Source organism: Mytilus californianus, unplaced genomic scaffold (assembly GCF_021869535.1).
Source record: "Mytilus californianus isolate M0D057914Y unplaced genomic scaffold, xbMytCali1.0.p SCAF_9, whole genome shotgun sequence".
Lineage (NCBI taxonomy): Eukaryota > Metazoa > Mollusca > Bivalvia > Mytilida > Mytilidae > Mytilus > Mytilus californianus.
Window position 1 is genome coordinate 4063068 of NW_026262745.1, and position 20928 is coordinate 4083995.

At 33.1% G+C, this 20928-nt stretch overlaps 1 protein-coding gene across 2 annotated transcripts in view; it reads right to left on the reverse strand.

The window, feature by feature from the left end:
- LOC127714720 (serine/threonine-protein phosphatase 6 regulatory ankyrin repeat subunit C-like) overlaps positions 1 to 20928 on the reverse strand; it is a 405000-nt gene that overhangs the window by 310226 nt on the left and 73846 nt on the right. For both annotated transcript variants that reach the window (XR_007987905.1, XM_052220773.1), the window contains exons 3-5: positions 17075 to 17246; positions 13539 to 13841; positions 12259 to 12325 (exon numbers count right to left, since the gene is read on the reverse strand). Coding sequence is in view for 1 of the 2 variants with exons in the window: in XM_052220773.1 (XP_052076733.1) it covers positions 12259 to 12325; positions 13539 to 13841; positions 17075 to 17246 (542 nt within the window). In the remaining variant the exon portion in view is untranslated. The remainder of the gene's footprint in view (positions 1 to 12258; positions 12326 to 13538; positions 13842 to 17074; positions 17247 to 20928) is intronic.

A 20928-nucleotide genomic window follows, 5' to 3' on the forward strand; every position in this document is an offset into this window, starting at 1 on the left:
GAAACATCACTAGTGCAACCAGTTGGCCAAAAAATAAACACCCTTCCGAACACCTGCATTGGCCCTTAGTTTTGATGAACAGGGACTCGTGTTGTTTAGGCTTTTAATGTTGTGTTATTTGCTCTTTTGTTTCAATGTCTGTGTTGTCAAGCAGTAAAAGTCTTGTGTATCCATCGTACAGGCATGGAGACCCTTATTTCATTCCAAACGTTCACATTATGTCAAGTTTTAGATTATTTAGATGTACCAATGGTTTTTACATATTTTATATTTTGTGAATTCTAAGGGTTAGAATAGAGATATTTATAAATCCACTATTATATGATATATGCCTAATTACTGGATATGACTCATAGATCTATTTAAACAAGAGCACCTAGGTAGGTGTCACTTTTTGAACAGGAACTGCTGACCCTTCTTATGTACATGAGATCATCCCCGGGTTTTTATTTGGGGTTGATGTTGCTCAATTTTTAGATTTTTGTATAGCGATTCGTGTTATTCCTTTTTTGCGTTGTTTGTTCTTATTTGGTTTTGTTTTACTAATGATTTTTGAGTGCCTAAGTATCTTCTCCATCTTTTTTATTATCTAAACAACAACATATTTTCACAATAGTTTTCAAAATGTTTCTTAAGGACAGCCCATTTAGTGTTTGTCCTACTGTCCACCACATTTTAAACAGGACCGTACATAACATCATTGTCCTCGCGCATTTTCATCTACCGTGACATCCGTTTTATATCTGTCAACCACATTTTATTACCTCATTACAAGAGGCTAATACCCTTGAGATAAATGTCCAAGAAGGTATACATGGTATATGCCATCCGCATTTACTCAAAGTAGCACTCTGGGTAAAAGGCTGATACATTCCCCCGCCTAAAGCTTTCACATGCTTTGAGAATGTTGTGTTTTTGCTGTTAATCTGTTCCTGGTGTAGAACATCGTGTGGATTACCTGATCACGTTATATTATTTCAAAGGATTATTGAAACTTGTTAATTACTATGACCATTTCCAAACAAAACACTATTAAATGCTGCAGTTGTGCGATATTGATGGTCGATCCGATTTCCCCCACCTTCTTCTTTTACAAGTGTGTAATTCTACTCATGGCCCCATGAGCTTGATCTACATTTACCATTTTCAAATTACGTTTGCAACACTTAAACTGTATAGTTATATGGCATAATATCGCGCACGGGTACTGGAAGCCATAATTTGGATGGAAAATTGCAATGAACCAATTAACAAGCAATATAATGGAATCTGTATACACCTAGAAGGAACATTCTCTTAATGATCTCACATCAAAATGTCTAGTTCAATCTTTAATGTTACAGACCAGTTGTGGTTAAGTCATGTAAGTGGACTGTCAATTTCCCTCTTATTACTTCATTCTTTGAATGTACAAAGTTCTCACCAGGGTCTCGTTTCTCATGAAAATTATGTCAGGATCTTTGCATAAGAATGAGAAGTACACCTACAGTAATCTCATGGAAATATCTTGTTCATGATACATGAGAGCCTCTAAAACATCTGTTAATCATTGAGTATTATGTTTCCTTGATATAACACTTGTTCAACCACTGTTTTCTAACCAATCACATAAGGTTCTCAACGATGCCATTTCTATGACATTTCTATATGAAGACCTAAACAAAACTATTCTTTGTTCTGCTAGAAATACATTGCTGGATTGTATTCATGGAATGTCGAATCGTTATGACAAATTTGATCTCTTCCTGAACCATTGGTAAATGTGGACTGATATATAAAGGCGGATGACCATTTGTCTTGGCTCTACATGCGTGGAATTCTTTCCAGACATATTTAAAGTTTTCATTAACATCTGCTACAAGACATCTGTGTTATCATTTTGTTAACTTATTTATACCATGTGAGGATATAGTTACACATTTGACTAATTATACCAGGTTGGCATTCATGTATATGAGACAATATCTGAAAAAGTCTAATTTCCATGTTCCATCTTTCACCAGCAATTATATTTTTATTCAGGCATCTTTTTGGAAAATTTTAAGTTTCAGTATTAACTAGAGTATATTATGCACCAACTATTGCCAATTAAACACTTTTTTTTATATTTCTTCTAATAAAATATTATAATTTAAATGTTCAATCCCCCCAAAAGTTATGTTGTCCGGTGTTGTTTTCTGACAACTAAATCATTCAAAGAATATCTAAATTAAGTAAACAGGCTTCTGATTTTCACAAATATGATAGATTATATAGAAAACTTGTCCCTTAATGGTCTGATTTTGTTATAACTAAAACATGTGATAAAATTTTGCATTTTTAAGGGTCTTTTAAATTTTGTCCCAAGGGGTAATTTCCCTCCTGTTACCACTGGGTTTTTTCACCTGTGGAAACGTTTGAAAGACCAAGATTTTATTTCTTGTAATGCAATGAGAAGAGCATCATTTCCTGAATGTATGACTCCATATGTATAGGTGAATGGCAGCCAGTTGGAAAAATCCGAACTCCCCAAAGATCAGAATTTAGAGAAAAATAATTTTGTTTTTCTCTCCTGTTACAGCCTTTTTGTGTACCTTCTGAGAATATTTCATTGTCAGCACTATAACAGTAAATGTGTTTTTATAGTATCTTATCAAATTGATATGTAGATGGAAGTAAACTTCTACACAATTCGAATAAAAGGACAAAAAGTACTGTGTAATTCCTTTCTGTTACATTCTGTCATGTTACCTGATAAAAAGTAACAGCATAACCATAATCAGTAACAGGAAGGATGTAAAAGACAATTTCACTGATGAATCACAAAGTTAATCTACTATATGTCAAACATTTCATTTAATATAAGTTATGATCATCATATTAAATAAATCTCAACATAATATACAGTATATTGAATGAAAAGACAGGTTTTTTACTTTTGATGACAGCAGAGAACATTGTGCAATTCTAGTATAGTAGATGGTAACAGAAAGGAATTTATTTTAAAATTTTTCGTTACCTAGGCAGATTTTTCATCTTGCAAATACAGTTTCAAAAGATAAATGACATTGTTTGCTGTTATCATCCAATTGTGACCAATCTGAAATGATGTATTTTTCTTAAACTATGAAATAAAGCAATTGTTTTAAAAACAAATTTCTTCCTGTTACCAACTCTGTCCTGTTACTTGTCCTGTTACTCAAGATTCTTTCATGTTACCGACATATCGGACTATATTTTAGTATATTTCTTAACCTTTTGTATTGCAAATGCTAAAATAAATAATTTGCATTTGATAAACTATTGCAGGATATACTAGTAAACCACAAATAGTATCTTAAACTTATTCCTTATTCCCATTAGAAACTTTTTAAAATTGATTCACTTTGGTAACAGGAAAGAACTGGAATTTTTTGTACCATTTTTAAAATTGCCATTGTTTCCACATTTAACAATTGTTTGAATTACAGACAACAGTTCCTAGATCCTCAATGTGTGTTCTTCGATTTGTGCTATTAAAATACCGGTTCTAAAGACATTTTTTTTTGGTTTTTCCTATTGCCAAAAATTAGACTTTTTCAGATATTGTCTCATATCTGTAGACAATTGACATAGTGCACGCTCATAAAACGTGTATTATTAGATGCAAGTATGATACGGATGGTTATATTTGGTTAGTATTAAGGATATATCTTATTATATAGTAAAATGTATACTAAGTTATAGAAATAATATGAACAGTTGTACTGGCGCATAAAATATTGGTTAAAGTATCAGAGATTATAAGTGAAATGCATATATTTCAAAGCAAAAGGTTATGACGAATTTGCCAGGTTCGACTAAGAAAAGGCTGAAATATGTAAATTTTCGTACTGTGTAACGATTCTTTATCCGTATTTGAAATCTTGTTGTTGTCAATATAATTCACGGCTGCTAATGTAAAACCTACAGGTTTCGCGGGAGGAACCACATATTCTGGTCAATGTTGAATGTTCCATAAATGGAATCTTCTAGTAAGTATATAAATGGATAATTGGACCATTCATAAAAGACAGACGTAAACCGTACATTTTGTCATTAAGTACCTCCTTTCTTGGTCCTAGCATCCTGTAGAAGTCCTATATACGTTTTGAGATGGTTTTAGTTCAGTTGAATTTAATGTTAAAGAAGAATAAAGAATAAAACAGAAGTAACTCTGAAAGGGATAGCGTCGTATTTGCCTCAATAAAATAACTCGACTGCATTTGAATATTTGGCCAAACGATTATCAATGTTATTAATGACTATTGCAATTTTTAGATCATTACTGTGTCATCTTCCAGTTGATCACAGAGAAAACTGTTCGAGTCGAAAAGTATACATTTTAGATAAGTCTAAATATTGGAATAACGCCAGTATCTATACGGGATCCCTCTTTGTAGACGACTGCTCTGCCAGAATGGTACGGTAGTTGCGATTTTCCATACTTTCCTCACAAATCTTTTGATGTTTGGCTTTAGTATATAAATGTGGCATACACTTGGTATTATATGGCACTAGGGTTTACTGAAGAACACTTTGTAACCTTCTATAAGTGCATTTTGTTGAATTTGATATCTTATGGCGGCCATCTTTGAAAAATTCGCCATTTTGAAAATTCAAGTTGGATCCGTAGCTTATATTGTTCGAAGCACCCAGCACTACAAACCTAACAAATTTGAACTAAAATAAGGGATATTAGTTGATTTTGATATTTTTTGTGGCGGCCATCTTTGAAAAAGCTGCCATATTGAATTTTCAAGCTGGGTTCATAGCTAATATTTTTTCTAAACGCCCTGCACTACTACCATCCCAATTTTGCCCTTACATTTGACCTTATATAAATGATATATGTTGTTTTTGATATTTCATGGCGGCCATCTTCAAAAAAGGCCGCCATTTTGAAATTTCAAGGTGTGTCCATAGTTAATATTCTTTGAAACACCAAGAACTACTACCATGCCAAATTTGGTGCTTTTATCATCAAACCAACAATGTTGTCACCGATCCGCTGGACTATTTCTCACGTTTAACCGATTGCTTGGCATAATCCTCGACTGAATCCATCAGTATTTTAAATTTGTTTTTCCAATTGATGGATTTAGGCTCACGATATTTCGGGCTTTTCGATAACACATTTCGCAGAGAAGTGTTATTGACAATGTTAAGGGAATCAGTAATAACGTAGTCAATCGGATTATATATGAACGAGGAACTAGCACAGGTGCAATCAGAAGATTAAGACTTGAAATCGTCAATATTGAGATCCTGCAACACGTGATTGTAATTTTGTTGCAATGGTTTGGTATAGGTATAAGTAATGGTAGATACAAATTGATCTTTGAAATAGGGAGGTATTTTAGAGTGAACTGATTTATGATGAATGGTATTGCCCAAGTTGATGGTATCGAGACCTTTGTTGGCAAAAGAAAGTTTTAGAAAGGATCTTTTCCAATGCGAACTGGTTTGAAAAGTCTGTGACTTGCAGTATCCGAAATGATAGCTGTAAGTTTGTATTTCTTTGAATTGAGGTTTGTGACCGTGGTTTCCAAACAAAATTAAGTTTTGAAAAAGGAAATGAATAAAGCTTCGTGCAAATGTTTATGAATACCTGACGGCTTTTGTATAAATGGCAGCAGGTCATTAATAGAGATAACATGGAGAATAGGTGATGTATCATGACGATCACCATGACTGCCTGTACGCTGTACGTCGAGGAGTAGAGTTGAATGTATGTAGCCCCGATTGGAGATAGTGTACTTTTAGGGTGTGACCTGGTTGACAAAAAGGACATAAGTATCAACTGCATTAGGGTTACTTCAGTTAAATGGTGAATGGATAGAATGCCAAACCACGCGTCGAATAGATGGTAAAGCTAGAGTTAGGATAAATGAACCAATTACCAAACCAGCCAATTCGCAGATAATTTTTGCCAGAGTGTGGGATAATTTTGATCTATTGTCCAGCCGGTAATCCATACTTGATTGACTTGGATGGAGAGTTGTCTCATTGGTACTCATACCACATCTTCTTATTTATATTGAACCAGTTGCTGAAGATGGTAGCGAGGACATTAGTCAATGCTCACAGTTGTAAAGGACTAGTAAGATTAGTTAACCTTGATGAACACCCTGTCAAACTGATAAACGAATTATCTGCATGGGAAACTCCATTTTATTCCCGATATATCCGATATGGTACATCAACCAACAGTTGTAGTACGCATAGTAAGAGCAGTGTTACTTCTCAAGATTTGTTGGCAGATCGAGAAAATACATTCCAGGTTCAAAGTTTTATATTTATTGATTTATCCTTACGACATTATAATTTTTAGGTTAGATACAGATGAACATGTTCAATTTCTTGGGGAGGTCCTTACTAGGTTGAAGAAACCAGGATTCAATTTAAAACCATCCAAATGCGTTTTGATAAAAGAAGAAATTTTGTATTTAGGCCATATCGTTTGAAAGCATGGAGAAAAACCTAACCCTGATATCATAGAAAAGAGTGGAAACCTGGAAAACACCTAGCATAACCAGAGAAACCAAACAATGCCTTGGACTTAGCTATTATTATATACAATTTATCAAAGGATTTAGTAATATTGCAGCCCCATTGAGTTATCTGACTAAAAAAGATTTAATTTTTTAATGGCCAGATGCAGTATAAAACAGTTTTGACCTTCTGAAGACGTTACTATGTACAGCACCTGTACTTGCATATCCTAAGTCAGAAGGCAAATTCATCTATGATACAGAGGCTGCAAACATTAGTATAGGCGGTATCCTTCAGCAGATACAAGATAGAAAAAGTCATTGCTTATGCCTCCAAAATATTCGACAAAACCCAATAGAGATACAGTGTGACAAGGAGAGAGCTTTTGGCAAAGGTGACTTTTGTACATCATTTCAAACACTACTTGTTAGATATTAAAAACATTCATAATTGGCTGAACAATGAATCCAAATCAGATACAGATATCTTAGCATGTTTGAACCCTGCTGTACGCCGATACTGGTTGAACTAGGAAAGCATGGTACGTATAATTGGAGTTAACTAACAAAAATAGATAACAGAACCTGACACAAAATACAACATCCAACTTATAGTATCAGCTGTATTACAGAAAGAAGTATTGATAAGTTGCAATTATACACCATGTTCTGGACATTTTGGGTATTGGTAAGTTGAAGAGAGAATCAGACAACAATTCACCTGATATCAGATGGACAAAGTTATGCAAATGCATATAAATCCATGCCAAGTCTGCAACAAAAGGAAAGATCCAGTAAGAAAAGCTAATGATCCCTTGGGGGATTACAGAAGTGCAAAACCTCTAGACCGAATAGGCGTAGATATAATGGGACTGCTGCCTATGACCAGAAAAAGGACAAATACCCTCTAGTGATTGGAGATTATTTTACCAAATGGATCAAGGTATATCCAATTCCGAATCAAAATGACAAAAGAAACACAAACCAATGGAACAATTTTTTTTAGAGCAAACTGTTCTCAGAAGTTTGGAAACTTTTATAAGTCACCAAAACGAGGACCACAACTTATCATTATGTCTCGAACTGTATGATAGAAAAGTTCAACAGGACCTTGGGCGGTATGATAAAAAAATTCAACAATGCAAATGCTATAAATTGAGACTTGTACATACATTATTTGTTATCTGCTTACAGAAGTTGTCCCCATCCATCCAAAGGATATACTCCTAACTGCATGAGCTTGGAAGAGAAATTAATATTTCAAAGGCTATATTATATCCATGCCCAACAGATAAAATATTTCATAATACAGATGACTATATTGTTAAGTTCAGTGTACAATAAGTGTATAGTCTTGCAAGAACACATGTGAGAGTGTATGCGGAGAGACAAAAACATGCAGAATTTCTCAATGTCAATATAAAGTTGGTTCAAAAGTCCATACATTAGAAAAATAAACTATAAATAGAAAATTCAAATCTTCAAGGGAAGGACCATGTTTATTTTCCAAAGTAATTAGCCCATTGGTATTTGAGATAAAAACAAAAACGAAGTCAAAGTAATTCATTTTGAACGGTTGAAAACCCTTTCATTCAAATGATGAGAGTCAAGGGATTTAACAAATGTAAAAATTAATTGTTGAAAGTAGCTGATTTCACTTAACAAACTACTCCTTAAGAGCATATAATTTCATAATGGGGGGAGTGGTCGTCACTCATAATCACCGATGTTTGCGAAACTTAATCTAACCATATAATCAGGTGAAAAAGTTAAAAAAAAGCCCCTAAATATATTGCTAGGTCATGGTTGCCATGGCAACCAAGTTAATGGGTTTCCCTTTACATTTTGGTGAATATAGCAGTGAACAAAACAAATATTTTGCAGTCATTCTGAAGCAAACCCAGATTTTATTTAATGATATTCATTAATATTTTCCCGAAACATTATACTGAATTAACAAAATAGCAATACCAATATTTTTTTCTGTATACAGTCACAATCAAAGAGAAAGGGTCATTTTTCACTGTATTAGTAAATGGCAAATTATACATGTTTTGTAAAAAATGTATGCACCTACCTCCATTCAAGTAGTTGGATTTTTCAAGAAAAGATAAAAGGAAGGAACATGCATTGATGCATGGGGAAAATTTTCAGGATGATGTAAGCCACTATTTTGTTTAACGGTCAACAGTATGAAGTCTTATCAAAAGTGCTTAGCACCAATCCTTACTTAATACAAAGGTACCAAGTAACCATACATGTTTAGATTAAGGGCTATATGGACTATTACATAGACCCTAGTTAAAAGGTCAGAGGTGAATGCCATCACATAAATCCTAATCAACCATTCATTTATACTGGTAAAGTGCCTAGCAACCAATCATTTATTTGACGAAAAAATGCCTATCAACTATTCTTTTTGGAAAAGGGCATAGCAACCACATATTTCTGGGTTCATTGGGACAAATATCCGAAAAACAAATTGTACCAAACATGTAGTTTTGTCTTTGAATCTCTTTAAAGATCACACATTGTATGTACAAACTTGCTGAATTACACCGACTTGATTGTAAACATGTAAAATCCGGAAATAGTTAATTATGTGGCAAATCACTTTTTTTTATTTTATTTTTCGTCGAAAAGCATTATTTTTTCAATGTGTACACACCTATTTCTTTTTTTGAAATCCTATATGGCTGATTTGCATCTGAATGAGCAAAAAACTTTATCCTCAGTTCTAGAGAACATCAAATCTTTTTCTTCAGCATCATTATCCCCATCACAAAATACAGAATCGTCCTTCCTAGCTAATTGAACTACTGTGCATCTGCTCAATTACTATCTTTTTTTACAGTTATTTTTACCTTCAGAAAACATGCTGTATATAAAATGTTCCAAATGCCCTTATTAAGGAAAACAAGAATATGCAATTGATCACTTTTTGAAAAGAAATGTTCACCGAAATGATGTTTTGTATTTTTGTTTATTATGTCAATTTGAGATGATTTCAGCTTTCCAATTGTGAACTTCCCATTTATATGTAGCAACATTCCAGCAGCGCCTACACACGGACTATACATCGCCCAGTTGATACGATATTCCAAGACTTGAATTTCCTATCGTGATTTCCTTGATAGAGGGTTGTTGCTCACAAGGAAGCTATTAACCAAGATTTCCAAGTGGTGAAGTTGAAATCATTCCTTAGTAAATTTTACGGACGCCATCACGAGTTGGTTGGCCGTTATGAAATTACTGTTTCACAGATGACAACAGATATGTTCCATTTGTCGTTACTACATTCCCGTCTTCTTTTCCCCGAATGTAACCTACCGAATTAGACTTACCAACGGATTTGTACTAACATCAGCAACACGACGGGTGCCACATGTGCACCTCAGATCACCCCAATGTTTAGTGGGTTCGTTTTATTCAGTCTTTAGTTTTCTATATTGTGTTTTGTGTACTGTTGTTTGTCTGTTTGTCTATTTCTGTTTTTGCCATTGCGTTGTCAGTTTATTTTCGACTTATGAGTTTGAATGTTCCTTTGGTATCTTTCGCCTCTCTTTTAAGTCTCCTTCTCAAGTCAAATGAGATAATTAAGCACGTCAAAAAGTATACAAAGCAGCTAGTTTGTGTGATGTTAGGCTTTGATATTGTAAAATTATCAATAACAGCAAATATCAATTTAGTATTGGTAATGGTGGCCAGCTTGTTCATATAGGAAACCTTTTTATAGCTTTAGTCATAACAATACCAGTAAAGTTGCACATGCTTGTCAGGCAACAATAGATGCTAAATAAACAGTTCCTGATTATACTGAAGAAGTTATTATTGAGGAGGTAATGGTTCACGAATCTGAGAATATTTTTCAACTTGAAGAAGAAAAATCCAATACTTAAAAGCACGATTGAAAATGAAAGGAAACACTTTGAGAGGAACATTGGCAAAATGGGGGGAAAAACAAGAGTCAATAAAAATTAATTAGAAGTTATGGAAGTTAAATTAGAGAAATTTAAAAAACAAAATGCAAGAAGAGCTAAAAAATAGAGAATGAACTACAAAAATTAAGAAATAACCGCAAGAAACGGTACAGTGACACTTCAAAAGTGAGGAAAGCAGTTAATTTGGATTCAAAAAGACAACATTAATTGTATGAATATTTGAAAAGAACTATATCACGTGCTCGGACATTTTTATAGCTTATATTTTGAATACAATTGTATCCAGTGCTGAAATATTCATATTTAATATTTGATATAAAATTGTTTCAAGTGCTGACATATATCCATAAATGTTATGTTGAATACAACTATTAAATTCTGAATGGGAAAAATTGGAGAACCTCCAGGTGGAACTTTCAGATAAAGACTGTCTCCATATTTTATTAAAACCTGTAAACATTAATTGTATTATACATTTTTATTCGTAGCTGATGCCCGATTTGAATATTTCGTAACTTTGTCATATTTATATTTTAATTTCGAGACGAAATTTTATTTGATAGAGGGCAGTATTATGAACGTTTAATTATATTTTGATAACTTTGTTTGGTCGAAAATATTGTTCCCAATAAATTTGACAGTTTCCAATTTTGCGTAACGAAATTCTTCTTACTTGTTTCATTAGTAACTGCTATTATTACCTGCTTTACATTGCTAAATCAGTGTCAACACACATGAACTCGTGCTTGTTTTCTAAATTATCCCATATTCATGTACTCGCTGAAGAAATACACATGATTTACCTTGAATGTTAACAACCTTTGTTTCTTACACACAGTTTTAGGTGTGATTGGGCGTATAATAAGGGATTCCCAAATGTCAAAACGACTTCGTGCTGATGATCTAACTTTTAATAATGTAAATACATCCGACATACGAAACATACTGCAAAATAACCGTAAAATGTTTCAATTTGTGCCTGTCATTATTGTACTGCTTTCTGAATAATATAGTTATTATTGTTTAAGCTATTTATTTAGTTTAGTATTGTGAGACAACCTTTGACAAAGGCCTTTTGCACAGCAGAAAATAAGGATTCAATACCAGAGAAACTATTGTTTTCACAAGTAAAGGCAACAATTACTACAGACGTCACGGACGTTTGAGAACAGAATAGCAAGAACCAGGTTAGAATTCGAGGAATGACGGAAGAAACAAATATTTGACATCCATCTGGAGCCGAGCATATCTATCACAAACGGACCTTTCAAGGCCATCAATATTTTACAGAAAGAGTCTTCCTTTATTGTACATATGAGACATTTTGTACAAGAGCTTCTTAACATTTATTCTTCATGGTTCGAGAAATGCCCTTTTACTGTTGTTCGTTATAATTTAACAAATGTGACCCCTTCTAAGCGGTGTATACTCAAGATTGTCAAATTTACAAATTTCTTTCACTACGGACTGCGCCCTTAGAGAAATAATTTTTATCGGTTTTCAATATTTACCCCGTTAACGGTCAATAATTGTATATACCCAAAGCAAAAAAGTATTATAACATATGACAAATAACAACAACTCAAACACTAAACTTGTTGAAATATAATACTCGAGTAACACACACATGCATTTCCTGACACCTTTTTGGACCGCAAACCGGAAGTAAAAATACTGTATTAACTAGGGATTCTGTATTAGTCCTGTACATTATTGACTATTTCTCAGACATACGGAATTGTATTCAATGGACAATTTATAATGTATTTTAAGTCATTGATTAATATATAATGTGATAGTATATATATATATTTAAGACAACTCACTGATATGGCAGAATCAATTCACACGTGAACTGTGAATCCCAGCTGGTTAGATTAATGCATTGGTAGTCTGTAAAATACATTTAGTGTAACAGAACATTTATATACATTCTATATTACTTTTATTGAGATCATAATTCATTTGGAAAAACAAATATATAAAATAACATTTAACGGTCAATTATTTTTGGTACTAGGAAAAAAACATGTGGCGGGTTACATCTTTGGTGTTTTCATCACCAAATCCTTCCCCTGTAATCTTGATTAGCGAAATAACAAAAGGGTAAATAGAAAGATGTACAATAATTAGATAGTTACAAAATAAATATTTGGTCTGACGTCCGATGGCATTTTATGAACTGCTTGGGCTTTAGGACGTCAGACGTCAAAGGGAAGTCCATTAAAAACATGGTAATTGCCGATCCATTGTCAAATACATCAATCATACACCATTCGTTTTCTTGTTTATTTTTTCGCCACGAACGTACATTTTATTTACCGACTAACCCCCGTATAACAAATTTCAACAACGTACGTTCGTAGTCAACAATTTTCACGATAATGCGTTTTTTTGTCTGTGCGCATAGAATTATTAGTGTTTATCTCTGCATATGACCCTAGTGATTTACGTTTTGCATATACTAACACAATATGTATTTTCTTCTTACCTATTTGCATTTTTAAACTCCCTTGTTAAGGTATGTGAGAAAGTGACACGATAACGCAATATAAAAGAGAAGGAGGAAGTAAGTCTCTGAAAATTGTGGGTTGTGGAAAAATAAACATTCCGTGTGTACAATAGAAGTAGATGGCAAAAAATACATAAATGGAGAAAATTGATTAGTTGAGGAAAATACTAGTATTTTGAGAAAAGCTTACCATTATCTAATAGTCAGTACAGCTGATTTCAACATTCAATAATATGATCACGTGAGTAGGAAGAGCTTAGTTAAACACTGAATAGAGTTGCAATAGTGTTAATAGTAAAATTATATGTTCATTCATTAAGTGGTCAAAGCTTAGCGCAGTTTATGAAATCTCGTATGAAGCCGTTATTAAAGAATTTAAGAGTCTAAAGTTTCTCCCGTTCAATGTAATTGTTCAAATAATGGATTTGAGTTAATTCTTTCGAAGTCCTGTTTAATAAAAATTTCGTGTCTCGCCTTCGTATATCCGATGACGCTCATTCTGATGTAAAATTCTTCTTTTGAATTTCTGTCATTTAACAATACATGATGATGGAATGGTATTTCAAATATATAGCATCGCCACCAAACACTTACCTGGACTGAGGATGAATCCTGGTGTACAATGTTTCTGGCAACACGAACAATCCTCCATTGACGGAACACAGTAACAACTATGTTTCGGCTTGGTAATGAAGTCGTAACCTCGAGTATAATCACATCGACATTTTCTATCAGAATTTGAAGACCCATTATTGAAAATAATCTGTCCTTCCTCACTGCAGTATGTCTTTTCAAAAATACAAGTTGATGTACCTTTGGTTGAGAATGTAAAGGGTTGATAACTGGAACTTGCGCATTTTCGTCGATCAAGATTACCCGCAATTACAAATTTGTACCCTACAAAAGATTTTTAAACAGACAAAGAAATATATAATTCTTAATCGAAATAATGAACATTTTTACACCTGAATTGAATTCAATGTTCCTTACCTAATCATAGATTATCGATGTTTTTAAAATGTCTCAATGGACAACAATCATTCGTCAAGTTATCGGAATTCCAATGGGGACTAACTGTGCACCACTTATTGCGGACCTGTTGCTGAATTGTTACGAATTACAATTTATGACTAAAATCAGAAAAGACCCATCGAAAATACATCTGATACAATTTTTTTTTAGTTATTTGGATAATATTTTGGCTCTCAAAAATTACGACTTCAGTATGTACACTGAAGAGATTTATCCTGTTGAACTTACGTTAGATAAAGCTAATACTAACAATGAACACTGCCCTTTCCTGGATCTTTATATCTATATTTTTAACGACATCTTAATATTAAAATGTACGATAAAAGAGATGATTTTTCATTTTCTATTGTTACAAAACCAGTTTTAATCCACCATTTTCTATACCTAAGGAAATGCCTTTATCAAGTGAGGAATATGACAGTTATTTTCCGTTTGATGTGTTTGAAATTTTGATTTTGCCATTTCGGTATTTTTGTTATTTTACCGTTTGTTAATTATCCATTTTTAGACGGCGACGTTCCCTGGTCACCATCTTATGGTTTTATATATCTCAACTTGTTTGATTCGCTTGTGTATGTATCAAAGTATTTGATTTTAACGAAAGAAATCTCTGTATTACTAAAAATTATTACACCCCGGGTTATTGTATTCACAAACTTGTCAAAACTGTTACTTAATGTTATCATCAGTACAAGGATATCATTCGTAAATATAAATCAACATGTAGACATTTTATACGTTCAGGTATTTCGCAATCCATCTTTTATGGTAATTTTTAAATACAAAGAACAAACATGTCGTCGTTCACCTCAAAAGCTAACCAAACCTTTTCACAGACTTATTCAAAAGAGATATATTTACGATACCTTTGTCAAGTCATTAAAGATGGCATATTTTAGAATTAATTTTGATTCACTCTTTGCATCGGAAATAAACACATTTATTCTAAAACCAGATGTTGGCATCATACGGGTTATTTTCTCGTGTAATTTATAATAGCATGATACAAAACCCCTAACGGCAGGGATTGTGCTTGATTTTCATATGTTGAAGACATAATCTTTCGATCAGTTTAATTGAGGTCTGGAGCTGGCATGTCAGTAACTCCTAGTACTCCTTTGTTTACTTTTGTTGATCATTGTAATTTTGCTTAGTTTCTTCTGTTACCTATTCTAATATCGGAGTCGGACTTCTTTCAAACTGAGGTTTACTGTGCGTATTGCTGTGTGTTTGTTTATTCCACATTGGCTAAAGGTATAGGGAGAGGGTTTAGATCTCACAATACATGCTTAACCCCGCCGCATATATGCACCTGTCCCAAGTCAGGAACCTCTAGCCTTTGATAGTCTTGTGTGTTTTTAAATGTTGGTTTATTTATATGTTTAGGAGTTTAGTGTGGTGCCCATTTCGCTGAACTAGTATACATTATTGTTAAGGGGCCAGCTTAAGTCCGCCTTGAGGTATAGGGTTTTCTCGCTGAAGACCTATTGATGGCCTTGGACTGTTTTTTGCTCTTTGGTTGGGTTGTTGTCTCTTTTACTTCCCCATTTCCATTCTTAGTTCTATTCGAAATAGTTTGTTTCTTATACGCAATTAAAAAAATTTTTTTTTAATTCTGATGACTATAACAATAGTTAATGTATATAATTATAAGTATAAAATGTATAAACTTGTCATTGCTTCCTCATTGATTATTATTCTCTAGGAAAGCAATCACAATACATAATAAAAAAGATTAGCGAGATTCCGGAATTTCAGGCCTCACAGATAGAACTACTGATTTTGTTCCTCTAAACTTTACCCGACAGTCAAATCATGAAAACGAACTTTATAATGTTGCACTCCGTGAAATCTAAAACTTTAAACAACTGTATAGCAATCGAAATGTTTTTAAACTATTCATATAAATGGAAATGCAGATATAACGATACAAAAACGGTGAAGCTTTGACATGTATTAAAAAGGTAAGCAACTTGTAAATTGTTTTAGGGTTTTATGTTAACTGTAAAGTGTAAATTTACTCTTTGTAGCCAAAATATTATGAACTTTATGATGCCATGTATATTTTCTGGTACAGAGCTTAGTATAATAGTTGCACTGTCAAAGCCCTATAAGACATACCAGATGCAATTTATCACAAGCCCTACGGCACAGGCTACTGCAAATGATGTCGTGCCAGTTAAATTTCCCTGAAAAAAGAGGTCTCGGAAGCCATAGTAATTAAAGGAAATTATATTGCTAGACTGATTTCGTGCTTGCAAGTCAACAATATTTGTGTAACGCCTGTAGAAAGATGTGAAGATAATACGCAACAAAAATTAAAGATATTCGTCATTTTGTATGCATACATTACTGAAATTAAGATCTAACCATACCACTTTATATGTGGTATAATTTAAAATATATGTCTGACTAATTCATTCTCCTTAAAGTCTTTAATACATATCAAATAAACTCATCATAGATACCAGGATTGAAATTTTATATTTACGCCAGACGCGCGTTTCGTCTACAAAAGACTCATCAGTGACGCTCGAATCAAAAAATATTTAAAAGGCCAAATAAAGTACGAAGTTGAAGAGCACTATTTTAAAATATATTGCATAACTACTGTGAACCAGATTTAACCTGACTATTGGAGTAAATATAAAATTAAAGGCTACATGACATATGCAAGTGGGCCATATTCCTACTATACGTTGTTGTGTACTCCAAGTCCACATTCTGTACATAGTACTGTCTGATCATAAATGAACACGAGGTGTCGGATTTTACGGCCGACTTCAGACGTTACTGTGTCTTTATACATCACGGACAGCCACAGACGTCTAATCGACCCTATATATACAAGATAAGTTTTTAAAGTTGAAAATATATCTAAAAGATATTTAACATGAACACGTCTGTTTTAACACCACTTTCTAAAGGGCCAACGACAGTAAAATATAAATACAAAAAAAATGCCCATAATAAAAAGCGTATTTCAAATTTGAAAGAAGTTTACAAGTTTTTTAAATGCGATGTAAACTGATTGAAACACATACCATGCTCAGTTCTTTAATTCAGATGAGTTAAAACTTTATGTAAAAGTTAGATACCTGCTGGATCAACATATGTCCTGTTTATGCAAATTTCTCCAAATGTATTCCTGTTTTCATCAAAGAGACAGATGTAACCATCCGCAATTAAACAACGACTGCTCGCTCGTAGCAACCATTGCTTTGAACTTGGACACTTCAACTCAAACGCTTTTGAAAGGTTAAGGGCCAACTAGAAATAAAACAAAATAATACAGTGAGTCCATTGTACTATTAATATATTGTGAAAAGCAAACTGCATCTATTGTTACTGCTTGATGTCCAGTGTCATTTGAGTATATAATTTTTAGGTATGAATTCTTCGCAACTAATAAGTCTCAAGTAGAGTCTTAAATTGTAACCCTTGTATCTTTGACGATCTTTTAACCATATATCAAACTGTATTGCTTTCTATCTTACTTCGAAATCATTAAAATCTTTTAGGTCACTGTGCTTGAATCATTGTTGTAAGTCCAACTAGCACATCATCATCATTAATGTTTAATTACCTTATATCATATTTGATTTGTATTATGGAATTCGGCTTAAGTTAGTTAACAGCCTATTGATTGGAATATAAAAATTACTCTTCTAACTTACTAACACATTAAGAGTCGTCCAAAAACTAACAACAAGAGTGCACACGCTGAAACGTCTCGCCTGCTTTACTTATCATGTTGAATTCATGTCGAGAGTCTGTAAGATGAAGGTTTTACTACAAGTATCCAAAACTTAACATTATCAACGATCCATGTAAAAAGGGGTCAAGGTCAGAAAAACGCTACCAGACAGACATGTACACCTAAAAATCATACCATAAACCACATTTACTTGAAGTATCTAAGAAACGGACAATAACAAAAAACCATCCAGGTCTTCTATCATCTGAAATATAAATCTCTATACAAATAGTTTACGCCGTCTTCGCCGGATATTAATTCCTATGTCTCCCAATCTGCGACTTTTGTCGCAGGCGAAACAAAAATGAATTACTTCTCGCCCGCCAATCATCGTACCGTAAGCGGTAATGCACTTCGTGCTAACCGTTAAACATTTAAAAATCCTTTTACATTACAAGTCTTTCTCAACCTGATATCATAGAATTGTATTAAGTGCGTTAACCAGTTTGGACTAAAGTTTTACTTTTACAATCTCATGCTGTTGTTTGCCGATAGAAAAAGAAATTGATTTAGATAATGGACAAGAAAAGAAATGACAATATTAAGTAGTCAATTTTTCTACTTTAATCGGCCAACACGTAAGACTTGAATATTCTTGTAACTACAAAAACACCGTTACGATTACCATCAGCTAGTTAGTTAAAACATGACGTACATTAATCATGTTCTCAATTTATTTACATTACTATTATAATTTTTGACTGATTTAGAATTCCTTAGTCGTATTTTGCACAACGTTTCGTTTTTTAATGCTCTTTAATTTTGTATTCCAAATTGATTTGGCATACTTATGTATTGTATTCGGGCGTCACTTAGTCTTATGTAGAGAAAACGCGCGTCTGACATACCAAACTGTAATCCTGGGCTAGTGTCTTAAAAGACTAAGTGATGATCGAATACAAAAATTAAAGGCTTTTTATTGTCTTTATGTTGTTTATATATTTGCATTTATTTACAATTCAATGAATTTACACTTTTTAACCATACATTTTTGAAAGCTAGAAAACATGAAGTATTGGAGAGGGCATGCGGAAGAATCAGAATAGAAGTTTTTACTAAAAGAAGCAATTAATACATTGTATGTGTTTAGATATTAACGCAGGTTTGAAAAAAAAAAATGAATCAGTATAAAGCTTATGATAAATTATTTTTACCAACAAACATGCAAGGAACTATTATTTGTGTATAGCAAAATATGTTTTTTTTCTCACATAAAGCAACAACAAGAAAACATAGCATACAATAAATTCCCATATAGCACTAATGCAATATTTTGTAGTCATTGTGTTCCAATATTGCTGTCATTTGTATAATATAGTCCCTCCTGACATAAAAATACTACTGATTTACTATGCGACTATAAGATTTACATAATAAAGTACAAACATGGTCAGTTTTGGTTGATGCTGACAAAAAAATGTTGTTATACGAGTCAGTCTGAGGTATAAAAACTACTGATATTTGTTTACGATTCAATATTTCGAATAAAAAGAGGACATGCTGGCACTCTAAATTGATGCGAACAAAATTTTGTAATCATTGTGTTCCAATATTGCTGTCATTTGTATTATACAGTTCATCCTGACATCAAAATATAACTCATTTACTATGCGGCTATATAGATTTACATAATAAAGAGGAAATATGGTCAGTTTTGGTTGATGCTGACAGATAATTTTGTAATATGAGTCAGTCTGAGGTATAAAAACAACTGATATTTGTTAACAATTCAATATTTCGAATAAAAAGAGGACATGCTGGCACTCTAAATTGATGCAAACAAAATTTTGTAGTCATTGTGTTCCAATATTGCTATCATTTGTATTATCCAACCATTCTTACATGAAAATATTACTGATTTACTATGCGACTGTAAGATTTTCATAATAAAGTGCAAATATGGTCTGTTTTGGTAGATGCGGACAAATAATTTTGTTATACGAGTCAGTCTGAGGTATGAAAACTACTGAAATTTGTTTACGATTCAATATTTCGAATAAAAAGAGGACATGCTGATGCGAACAAAATTTTGTAGTCATTGTGTTCCAATATTGCTATAATTTGTATCATACAATCCATCCTTACATGAAAATATTACTGATTTACTATGCGACTATAAGATTTGCATAATAAGGTGCAAATATGGTCTGTTTTGGTTGATGCGGACAAAGAATTTTGTTATACGAGTCAGCCTGAGGTATGAAAACTACTGATATTTGTTTACGTTTCAATATTTTGAATAAAAAGAGGACATGCTGGCACTCTAAATTGATGCGAACAAAATTTGTAGTCATTGTGTTCCAATATTGCTGTCATTTGTATTATACAGTCCATCCTGACATAAAAATGGAACTGATTTACTATGCAGCTATATAGATTTACTGGATAAAGTGCAAATATGGTCAGTTTTGGTTAATGAGATCAAATAATTTTGTTTTAGAGTCATTCTGAGTCAGCCAGTCTAAGATGTGAAAACTGTTGAATTTTTGTGATGATTAAATTATTTGTATAAAAGAAGGACATGCTTGAACTGTTTATTTGTGAAGAAAAAGAAATTTACTATGATTAATTTTTAATTAATTAAAGAGGTGTAATAACATTATTAATTAACTGTAATCGTCAATATCTCAATCGAAAATGACCAGTTGGTCATTTAATTTTGATGTACCTTATCATTTGATATTTAAGGTCAGTGTATCCAGGATACGATGACAATCTGCGTTTACGCGCGTTTACTACAAACAGTACACGTGCGTTTACTTTTGACGAAAATAAAAGACGCGCCTTTTTTCACGTTAACGCGGAAGTAAACGCGAAAGTTAACGCCCGTTTACTCTTTACAAAATTAGAAGACGCGCCGTTTTTGCGTTAACGCGGAGGTTAACGCGAAAGTATACACCCGTTTACTTTTTATGTCTACTGAAATTTCGGAGTAAACGCACAGTTAACGCGGCGTTTACCCGCGTGCACTTCATGTAAACGCCGCGTTAACTTTTTTCCGCCCGTCTACATGTAATGCTTGGTCTGCACCCAACTGTAGCTTTAAAATTCATGACGTCATCAACAACAAAATGTTATTCTAATTTTTGTTTAGACTGCTATACAATGAAAAGGTAAATGCATGAGTATTGGGGAATATTATTCCGCGTAGAACTTACATTGCACTCGCAATCCGTACAATATAAAGTGTATTGT